Source organism: Lagenorhynchus albirostris, chromosome 13 (genome assembly GCF_949774975.1).
Source record: "Lagenorhynchus albirostris chromosome 13, mLagAlb1.1, whole genome shotgun sequence".
In the NCBI taxonomy this organism is placed as follows: Eukaryota; Metazoa; Chordata; class Mammalia; order Artiodactyla; family Delphinidae; genus Lagenorhynchus; species Lagenorhynchus albirostris.
Window position 1 is genome coordinate 59,222,556 of NC_083107.1, and position 10,673 is coordinate 59,233,228.

Consider the following 10,673-nt stretch of genomic DNA (forward strand, 5'->3'; position numbering starts at 1 on the left):
CGGGGCGTGGAGGCACTCCCACCGAGAGCGCAGGGAGGTGCTCAGGCACCGGGGAAACTGTGCGGCCTCGATCTGGGGTGACTGCGAGGAAGAGTGGTTTTTGGGCAAACGAAAAGTTCACACCGCTGCTTCCAGGAAAGCCGCCAGCTACTGCGCCAAGGCCGTCGGGGCGCTCCGGGGCCGCCTCGCGTGACTACCCGCGCGCGCGGCGACCCAAGCTGTAGTCCGAGAGGCTTGGACTGTCCCGGCGCGCCCCGCCCCCCGCAAGCCCCGCCCCCGTCAGGTCCCGCTGCCTCCTCCCCAACACAGACCTTAAAAAAGAGAGAAGCGGGATGGCGCGTTTTGACTCTCCCGAGTGACTGTGCAAACGGGCCACGCCTGTGCGACGCCAGCTGTCAGAGTCGTGCGGGGGGCGTGGGGGCTGGGAATTGACTCTGTTCATCGACCCGCAGTCTCAATCCCCACGCCCTGAGAAAACCCTGACTTTGCCGAGGCCCAGGTGCAGCGGGGCTCTGCAAAGAAGACACCTTTCTCCGCCCCCATCCCAATCCAAGCGCCTCCGGCTCTGACGACGCCTAGAGACTCCAGAGTGGGCGCTAAAGTTCCCAGACCTGGCAACAGGTGTCTAGGGCGGGCCTCCGACTTCCTGGAGACACTTAGGTTGTGGTCTTGAATCCCACAAAGGCCCCAATCCGTCCTCGGAGCCGGCCGTCTGGCGCTGCTGGAAACCGCGCCGCCTTGCAGGTCAGTCTGTCAGCGGAGCCGCCTTACTGCGGCCTCTTGTGATGGGTTCTCGCAGATCAGGGGTGACGGGGGGCGCAGGGGCCGGGGTGGTAGGCACTTAGAGGGAACTGAGCGCCACAGCCTTGATGCACTCTTCCTCGCAGTCACCCCAGATCGAGGCCGCACAGTTTCCCCGGGACACAGCCTTAGCACCTCCCTGCGCTCTCGGTGGGAGCGCCTCCACGCCCCGAGCGTACGACCTCCCTTCCCTCTCGCTGGCTTGAGCGTCCTTCCCCGAGAGAAAAGGCATCAAGGCCTTGAATTGCAGGAACCGTTACGCGGCTGGGGCGGGGTCGGGGGGAGTCTGGGTCACAGAGAGGTAGAAACACGACCCTTCCCTTCGCTTTTGGGGAATGGGTTTAGAATGGCAAGAGGCGTCTTCAGCGGCGTCTCCAGTGAGCTAGCCCTGACCTGACCTACGCACGACCCCCTCCCTACCCAACAGTGCACGGTAGCCCGAGGCCGGGGTTAGGGGCGTAGGGCGCCCGCCCCTTTCTCTGCCTACCTGAGTGTCACGCCTTCGCCCTTCTCTTCCCAGCATGGCCACCAGCCTCAGCCCGGACGATCATCTGCCGCCTATCCCTCTGTCGGCCCAGCAGACCATGCTCCTGTTGCTGCTCTCGGTACTGGCCGCGGTGCACGTGGGCCAGTGGCTGTTGAGGCAGCGGCGGCGGCAGCCGGGGTCCGCGCCCCCGGGTCCCTTCGCTTGGCCGCTGATCGGAAATGCGGCGTCAATGGGCCCGGCGCCTCACGTCTCGTTCGCACGCCTGGCGCGGCGCTACGGCGACGTCTTCCAGATCCGCCTGGGCAGCTGCCCGGTGGTGGTGCTGAACGGCGAGCGCGCCATCCGCCAGGCCCTGGTGCAGCAGGGCGCCGCGTTCGCCGACCGGCCGCCCTTCGCCTCTTTCCGCGTGGTGTCTGGTGGCCGCAGCCTGGCTTTCGGCCAGTATTCGGAGAGCTGGAAGGCGCAGCGGCGCGCGGCGTACAGCACGATGCGAGCCTTCTCCACGCGCCAGCCGCGCGGCCGCCGGGTGCTCGAGGGCCATGTGCTGGGCGAGGCGCGGGAGTTGGTGGAGCTGCTGGTGCGCGGCAGCGCGGGCGGCGCCTTTCTCGACCCGCGGCCGCTGACCGTGGTGGCCGTGGCCAACGTCATGAGCGCCGTGTGCTTCGGCTGCCGCTACAGCCACGACGACGCCGAGTTCCGAGAGCTGCTCAGCCACAACGAGGAGTTCGGGCGCACGGTGGGCGCGGGCAGCCTGGTGGACGTGCTGCCCTGGCTGCAGCGCTTCCCCAACCCTGTGCGCACTGCCTTCCGTGAATTCGAGACGCTCAATCGCAACTTCAGCAGCTTCGTCCTAGACAAGTTCCTGAGGCACCGTGAAAGCCTTCGGCCCGGGGCCGCTCCCCGCGACATGATGGACGCCTTCATGCTCTCGGCAGGAAAGGAAGCTGCCGCGGGCTCTGGCGACGGCGGCGCGCGGCTGGACGAAGAGTACGTGCCGGCCACCGTCACAGACATCTTCGGTGCCAGCCAGGATACTCTCTCCACCGCGCTGCAGTGGCTGCTCGTCTTCTTCACTAGGTAAAGCCTCCAGGAGGCTTGGGATGGCCTTCCTCCCCTCCTCTGTAAAAGGCAGAATGGAATTAGAATATGCTAAGGTCGCGACTAGCGCGCAGGGAGGGTTTGGGGTTTCGCTCCAGGTCCCAACCTCCCAAATTTGAGACCGCGTCCGGAAAGCGCGACTCAGGAAGGCGCGGTGCTGGCCAAGATGGGCGCGCGCGCACGCCCGCCCCACCCAGCGGCGCCCGGATGGCTCCGCATCTCTGATCTTGTCGCTACCCGCTCCGAGGGGGGGCAAATTTGTGTGAAACTCCTTGGAAAAGCAAGAGTTGTTTTTCAGTGCCCGCTGATCATCCCCGATCTCCCGCACTGGCACAGGAGAAGCAAATTTGGAACGGTTCCGAAGGAAAGGGCAGCGCAGTTAAAAAAAAAAAAAGTTAAATAAACACAGCAGCCTAATCGGCTCGGCCAGTCTTCAGCGCGGATCGGAAGCCGCCCGGCCCTGGAGCCAAAAGCCAATCTCTCGTCAGGGCTTTGTACACCGGCAAAGGTACCGATTGGCGGTCGGGCCTCACGGACTGCTAATCCGAAACTTCGGGAAAGCGGCCAGAAACCAGCGGATTGTGCTGGGTTTCTAAACCCGCCGCGCTAGAAGTGTCAGTGTAAAGAATGGGAGAAGCAGTAACTGTACCGAGCGCAGAGCGGCATCTAGAAAGGCAAACTGGGTATCCGGGAGGCACCTGCAGCCCTCTAGGATCCTTGGGCTCGGCTCGGTTAGTTGGACCCCAGTCGCGGACCTCTGCTAAATTTGTACACGCACGAATTAAACAGGTCCCCGGTATCCCCAGATTGAGCAAATAAAAAATAAAATTTACATAGGACATAGTTATATTAAAAGATTAGCCGCTGTTTATCTGAAATTCATGTCTAACTGGGCAGCCTGCATTTTATCTGGCAACCTTACCCCAGGGGTAAATGTCTCATTCAAGGCAACTCTTGATTGCCTTGAGAGACCAGAAATCCTGGTTGTGCAATTTCTTGGCGCACAGGTAAGCGATAGGAGAAGCTGAATTTGCTGGCCCCCTGGAAACTGGAAGGTAAAAACAACTTCTTTTGTTGTTAGAATCCACTGCATTAGAATCCTATATTTCCTTATGTACTGTACAACTGCTTTTCACAAATCCTTCTTCTTTTTTTTTCTTTCTTTTTTTTGGTTATATTTAAAATCACTTTTCAGTATTAATATCATGGAAACACATATGGGGGAGGGGCAGAAATCGAATAAAGAGAAGTCAATAATAACAGGTCAGGAAGAAGACAATTCCAGAATGGGATCAATAAGTCCTTTGCATCCCCAGATAAGCATGTTATCTTTTGAAACAGCCTTTCTTTTTTTCACTAGAAACCGAATTGTAAATCGTTCTCCGGGTACCCCAATTGGGCAGCAAAAAGAAGTAAAACAATTTTGGGATCACTTTCAATTCGGTATAGCTAATGAGTCCTTTTTTCTTCTTTTTAGTGAAAAAATACGACAGGGGTTGGCAAATTACATTACCTGTTTTTGTATGTAAGTCTTATGGAAATACAGCTATGCCCATTCATTCTTGTGTGGTCTATGGCCGCTTTCACACTACAGCACAAGGCAGAGTTGGATAGTTGGGAGGCAGAGGGTTTGATCCACAAATCCTAAAATATATACTATCTGGCCCTTTATGAAAAAGTTTGCAGACCCCTGAAGTATGAAGCTAAAGAAGCGATTTTTTAAATCACCCATAATTTCACCACATGTGTGCTTAATTTTTTTTTCAGATTCGCAAGAATTATTTACAAATGTTTTGACTTCTGACATTTCCACTCACTGTAGTGGACATTTCCCTGTCTTTTAAACTTGATTTTAGTAATTTTTTATGGCTACATAACATTTTGCCATAGTAACGGATTGTTATGTACAATCATTTCTTGTGTTTTAATGTTGATTGCATTTTTAAAATTTCAGCTATTGTGGTTATATTTTTGTACCTGCTAAGTTATTTCCTGAAAATACATTTCTAGATCACTGGGTTTTGAAAGGGTGGGGAGGAGTTACCCTTATAGATCTTGCTTTGTTTTCCGAAAGGATTGTACTAGTTTTATTGGCAACAGTGAATAAGTATTACAATCTGTACCGTAATCTCGTGAACATTGGGGATTTGCTTTTAAATTTAGAAGATATGCAGCTTTATCTCTCGGGATACCAATTATCTTTGTATAAAATGAGAACAGTGTGTCTGCTGGAATTGTCTAGGGAGATGAGGAGAAAAGAAGAACTCACTTTGAGGGTTACATTTTAATTTTTGTGGACCCCGGTGCTTTTGCCTTTGTAGACATCTTACTCAATAAAAAAAAATTTTAATTAAATTTTATGACTACATTGGTATAAAGATTAATGTATTAAAATTATATATTGAAACATTCTCGTTGACCTAAAAGTTTATTTTCTTCTGATAAGAAATGAATTTTCATGAGTCCCTCAAAAGTGCTGTGGGTCCTAGGCACCGTCCCTGCTGTGCCCCATGGAGAAGTCGACCTTATCCATTGTTGTGCTTTTTCAGGCTGAGAAAACTTAGACCTTTTTTTGACTTATGATGGGAAAGAGAGCTTGAGCCATGGGAGACTTATTACAGGAAATATAACAAACTCCATCCTGTAATGCAGTGATAAATTAGGAAACCATTTTAGATTTTTTTTTTTGCTGGAAATCTTAATTCAGTTTCTGATTCAGATAGCCAGTTTAAAGAAGAGTGGTATTAAAATAAATTGTAATGGGCTTTCTAGATGAAAGAAGAATTAGTGTCCCTGACTTATTTTCTCTCTCTGCATTAAAAACCAAACAGGTATCCGGAAGTGCAGGCTCGGGTACAGGCAGAACTGGATCAAGTGGTGGGTAGGGACCGGCTGCCCTGCCTGGACGACCAACCGCACCTGCCCTACGTCATGGCCTTCCTTTATGAAGCCATGCGCTTCTCCAGCTTTGTGCCCGTCACCATTCCTCACGCCACCACGGCCAATGCTTCTGTCTTGGGCTACCACATCCCCAAGGACACGGTGGTTTTTGTTAACCAGTGGTCCGTGAATCATGACCCAGTGAAATGGTCTAACCCAGAAGACTTTGATCCAGCCCGATTCTTGGACAAGGATGGCTTCATCAATAAAGACCTGGCCAGCAGTGTGATGATTTTTTCAGTGGGCAAACGGCGGTGCATCGGGGAAGAGATTTCCAAGACGCAGCTGTTTCTCTTCATCTCCATCCTAGCTCATGAGTGCAATTTCAGGGCCAATCCAGACGAGCCTTCGAAAATGGATTTTAATTACGGCCTGACCATTAAACCCAAGTCATTTAAAATCAATGTCACTCTCAGAGAGTCCATGGAGCTCCTTGATAGTGCTGTCCAGAAGTTACAAGCTGAGGAAGACTGCCAGTGAGAAGCCAGAGGCAAGCAGAAATTTTATAAGTACACAAGTCTTGGGGGATGGAGAGTAAAATTAAGGTTTGCTTTTCTTTTTCCTAGCTCCTCTGTGCCACTTTCTCAATTAGCCTCTAAAATGAGCATAAACCAACTGACCCGCAGATGATGTGCTTTGTACACATGTCCTCAGAATGGCATCTCATGAGCAGTGGGCTGTGTAGGAGCTCCAGGAGCTATTTTGAGTCAAAGAATTAAAGGACCCAAAGAATTTTTATACATATATTGAATGTTGGTAATCATAATTTCTTGAGGGAGCATTCTTTGGAGTTAAAACACACATGTGCATATATACAGAACTACCTAATAAAGAGGCCTATTAGTAACCATGCCTTGTCGGGTGGGATCCAAGATGGATGTGCTGAAGTCTGCTCCATCGAAAACCATATTAAGCAAAGTTTCAGGAAATACTGTTGAATATGCAAAGGCAAATAATTTCAGTGTAAGACATGTGATTTGGGGTGATAAGGGAAAAAGTAAAGACCAGAAATTCCCTTCTCACCTTTCCAATAAAATAGCTTGGTTAGGCTCTAATATCTATGGATGGATTTATCTTTTTGCCAACTGATGGGCTTCCTGTTACTTTTCTGGATGAGTCATAAAGTTATTTGCTTGGAAAGAAATTAATAGCAGTTGATTTAGTGGGTTTCAGTGATTTCATGAATTTTAAAGTGTAAATTGTAAAAAATTCCAAGCTGAAGTCATACTGCTCTTGGTTGCCAAAGTACAGAATTTCAATCATGAGAAAAAAAAGTTACCAGCTTAGCTAAGCTTTAAGTTGTGTGATTGTAATGTACTGACTTCAGTAAATCTCACAGGTTAAAAAGTCACCAAGTAGTGTTCAATATGGGTACATATATTACATAATTATTCAGAAGCAATATGTATTAGTTATTTTATTATTAAACAGTATTAATTATTTTGGTCAAGAAAGGGTTGAAAAGTGTCTTTTATAATGTCACAGCAAATAGAAAAGTACAACTAATTTAACCAATTTTGGTCCAAATACATGGTATGAACTTGATTAAATCAACTGTTTTTGACATCATGGAAAGCAAGTTGAAACAAAGTCTCTTCTCTCATCCAAAATTTGAATGAAAAATCTCAAAATTAGATCTGCAAGATGTGTTCCTTATCACTTTACAACATGCTTATTAAAATTATATTCACAATACAGAATCTTTTTTGAAATTGATCTAGTTAATAGGTTTTAATTCCAAACTCTTGACGTGCTTAAATTTTAATTTTATTTTAAAGCCATTCTGATTATTGAGTTCTAGGAAGTTACTGGAAATCTGACCATTAGCCTGTGAAAGGCAGAGAGATCGAAGCTGTGTCTGCCTGGGGAATAACGAAAAAATGCAATGAATTATCTGCATGTTCTTTATTAAATAACAAGGGGGGAATTCCCATTATAATGGACCTAGTTTCTCTTTTAAATGATTTTCAAAAAATAGCATTGGTGTTTGTGTTTTGGAAAGTCAGAATCAGTTTTGGGAGATTGTTTGGAGGATTGCATTGCATTTCAGTGGAGCCAGTCAGATCAGTTGTACTATTTAAGATGGCCAACCCAGCGAGCAGTCACTTTGGTAACTGTGAAAACATAAAGCTTGAACAAAATCTGTATGTTCAGTTTATGTAAATAACCTGAAAACCTTTTTAAAAAAGTGATGGAAGGTTAACAATGTACAAAGTGAAGTTTGGAGTTTTCAGTTTTTTGCTCGCAAACGTCCAAAAGAAGTTGTGCAGTGTCCTAAAAGCTTACTGCTTGTTACATTTCATTAAGCTTTTAGGAGACTTTTTATCAAAATTATAAAGGGAGGAGTGTATGATGGTTGTGGGGTCTGGTAAGAGAAAGGAGTGGAAAATAAAAAGAAAAGGAAGAAAGATGGTTAGACATTCTCCTACTCCTTCAAAATTAATTAGTTTGAAGTATGAATATTTAGAAGAAAGATGTTCCACGTGCCAGTGTTGAATCCCAAGTAGATTTTTAAAAATCTACAACATAGCAGCTCTATTTTATAATTTGGAATTTTTATTAATAAAAATTTGATATAATTTTAATTAATAAAATCTCACAGCTGTACCTCTTGAATATGAAAACACTGTGCCAGTATTTTTAAAGGCACTAAAGTCAACTGTGGAAATCAGGCTTACCCAATACATTTCAATTTGGGGGGTACTGGCTGTTTCAAAACATTGCTACCCACCCTTCCCTGCACCCCACCCCTCCCTGCACCCCACCCCCTGCAGGGCTGAGACAGTAATCTGGCGCTGCCCTAGCCTGCTTACTCTGAGAGATGGTGTGGCAGCAAAAGGAATCATGTACCAATCCGGATGCCTGCTGAAGTCAACCGGGTCCAGGTGTGCTGTAGCCGGTTTTTATGTCCGTAGGCTCGGTTCATCTGGCACTTTCGGCAGCGGGCTGAGGTAGAAGAAAGTAAGGTGGGAGATTTCCTGGTTTATTTAATATGTTTGTAACCCAGTTAAAGGAAGGAAAGCAAAACCAAAAACAAACAAAAATAACCAAATTTGGGGGCTACCGTAATCAGGTTACTAGCTTGATCAGAAAATCTAGTATTATTTCTGCCAGAGAAAGAATGTACTTGCTGGTCACCATTTTACTCAGAACATCTAATCCAGGTTATTACAATAGTTAAAGTATATTGTTTATTAAATGCTTCATTTATATATTAAAGCTTTGACTTTGTAAGGAAACTGCTTTTTTTTCCAAAACAAGAGGAAGATGTCTCAGGTTTGTTTTGTGGATTATCTAAAAGCTTTCATGTCTCAGAACTTAGCCTTTACCTGTGAAATGCTATTATGGCCTTAATATTTTCATATCACACCTATATTAGATCAAATAGTTGCACAGCATTATGTATTAATTTGTATGTTTTTTAGCTATGACACAACTTTGTAATACAAAGGTATACTTTAGTAGATGTTTATAATTCAAGGATAGCTTCTTATTTAACCTTTTCTTGTTTTTGTATTTTATCATGTATGCTTTCCATCTGTACATAGCAACTGTAATACATAGTTGTAACCGAAATAGATTTGGGGGACACAGCATTAATATGTGGCTTTTACTGTTCGATATGCCAAATTTAAAAAATTCTACACCTGTAATTACCTGTAATAGGACACCATTACCAAAATAATAAAAATCACTTTCATAATCTTGTTAGGAAGTTTTACTTTATGTTATAGCAAATACAGTCTAATGTATTTATTTATTTCAACTACTATTTATAAGTGCTTGACTTAAAATGTTGCATTGTAAATATTTTCTTTGGCCATTCTACATTTTAGGCAGCTTGTCTTTTTCTTTTAAACAGGCTTTCGACATCCAGTCTCCTACCAAATTCTTGATTTCTCCTTACTTTTTAAAATTGTAATACAGTTGGCTTACTATATTATATTAGTTTTAGGTGTACAGCGTAGTACATAGATTCAATATCTTTATAGATTATGCTCCATTTAAAGTTATTACAAAATAATAGCTATATTCCCTGTGTTGTACCATATATCCTTGTAGCTTATTTATTTTATACATAGTAGTTTGTACCTCTTAATCCCCAACGCCTATTTTGCCCTTCCCCCCTTCCTTCTCCCCACTGGTAACCACTAGTTTGTTCTCTGTATCTGTGAGTCTGTTTCTGTTTTGTTATATACATTCACTTGTTTTATTTTTTAGATTCCACATATAAGTGGTAACATTTTTGAATTTATAAGAACCAACTCAGAAGTTAAATTTCAGTGGCAAACACCTGGCAAAGTGGCAATTAATTTCTAATTTTGAGAGATTGAATAGATTGAGATTTTAAGATGCTGACCTTATAGTTCTGCTTCATCTAAAAAATGCAGGACATATTCTTCCCCCTCAGCAGCACACCAGTCCTTTTCCTTGAGTATTTCATTCATTCGTTTTTTTTCTTTTGACAGGAAAGCTTTTGTTTTTAATTTGGTTGGTAAACATTTATTCATTCATTTTGTAAGGGCCGTGTGCCTTAATTAATAAGTGCCATTAATGTCCAATAAAATAGAATGGATGAGAGTATTCTTTAATACACTATGTGGAAATATTTTTCCGCTGACATTTTTAACCTGGTGAAAGACTTGACTTCCCAGAGCCCCTGCTGGTACTCCCAAGCTTTCACTGCCCCACCCTCACAGATGGCAGGGCCGTGCAGTAATCTGGGGCTGCCCCTTATTTCTTCCAGAGTTTAGCTCCCATTATTGTGAAATCAGGAAAAGTAATTGTAAAGTATAATTGCACACAGTGTCATTGATCCTTTGACTTGAGAACATCATTTTGGAAGCCAAAAGGTATAGTTAGGAATTGGTTTAAGAGAATACTCACTTGTTTTCCAGATGTCCTAACTTAGGATCTTGGAAATGGTCATAAAGGTTCAGGATGAATGAAATAAATATTTTCGTAGGAAAAATATTTTTTAACAAAATTGTAATTGGGGTCAGGTGTTTGCAAAAATGTCAAGCAGAGTTGAATTCCACCCAATCAATCTGGTAGAATATAAGACTAGAATGCAGGGTGGGGAATGAATGCAGCTTTGGACATAAAACAGGTGTGAGTGTTGCAAACTCATAGAGGTTGTTTCTATAACCTCAAAATCGGTCAGTTTTCCTGCACGAGTGCTACAGGAGTTTTGGCTGTTAACTTGCCCTTATTTTGGTTTAGTGACTCACATACTCTCTGCTCTCAAGTTTTGATCTATTAGTTATAATTCTCGGAGAAGGGAGGAGAAAGAAAAGAAATTAATATATTCAAATATATTTGGAAGCAATTATTTTTAATGGGAAAG

At 44.7% G+C, this 10,673-nt stretch overlaps 1 protein-coding gene and 1 long non-coding RNA gene across 2 annotated transcripts in view; one reads left to right on the plus strand and one right to left on the minus strand.

Moving 5' to 3' along the window:
* Positions 1 to 2,545, minus strand: part of LOC132531398 (uncharacterized) — a 135,132-nt gene extending 132,587 nt beyond the window's left edge. The window contains exon 1 of the long non-coding RNA XR_009544083.1: positions 1,289 to 2,545. This is a non-coding gene — a long non-coding RNA (uncharacterized LOC132531398). The remainder of the gene's footprint in view (positions 1 to 1,288) is intronic.
* Positions 337 to 9,074, plus strand: LOC132531397 (cytochrome P450 1B1). Its single transcript, XM_060169135.1, has 3 exons — positions 337 to 744; positions 1,322 to 2,365; positions 5,218 to 9,074. Exons 2-3 carry the CDS (start codon positions 1,323 to 1,325, stop codon positions 5,804 to 5,806), a joined length of 1,632 nt encoding a protein of 543 aa, XP_060025118.1. The 5' UTR covers positions 337 to 744; position 1,322; the 3' UTR covers positions 5,807 to 9,074.
* The last annotated feature ends 1,599 nt before the right edge of the window (positions 9,075 to 10,673 follow it).

What these genes read in the sequence shown, in the direction of transcription:
- LOC132531397 (XM_060169135.1), top strand. Translation starts at nt 1,323, where the DNA reads ATGGCCACCAGCCTCAGCCCGGACGATCATCTGCCGCCTATCCCTCTG. An exon ending in CTGCTCGTCTTCTTCACTAG is followed by an intron (nt 2,366 to 5,217) that starts GTAAAGCCTCCA and finishes AAAACCAAACAG; the next exon opens with GTATCCGGAAGTGCAGGCTC.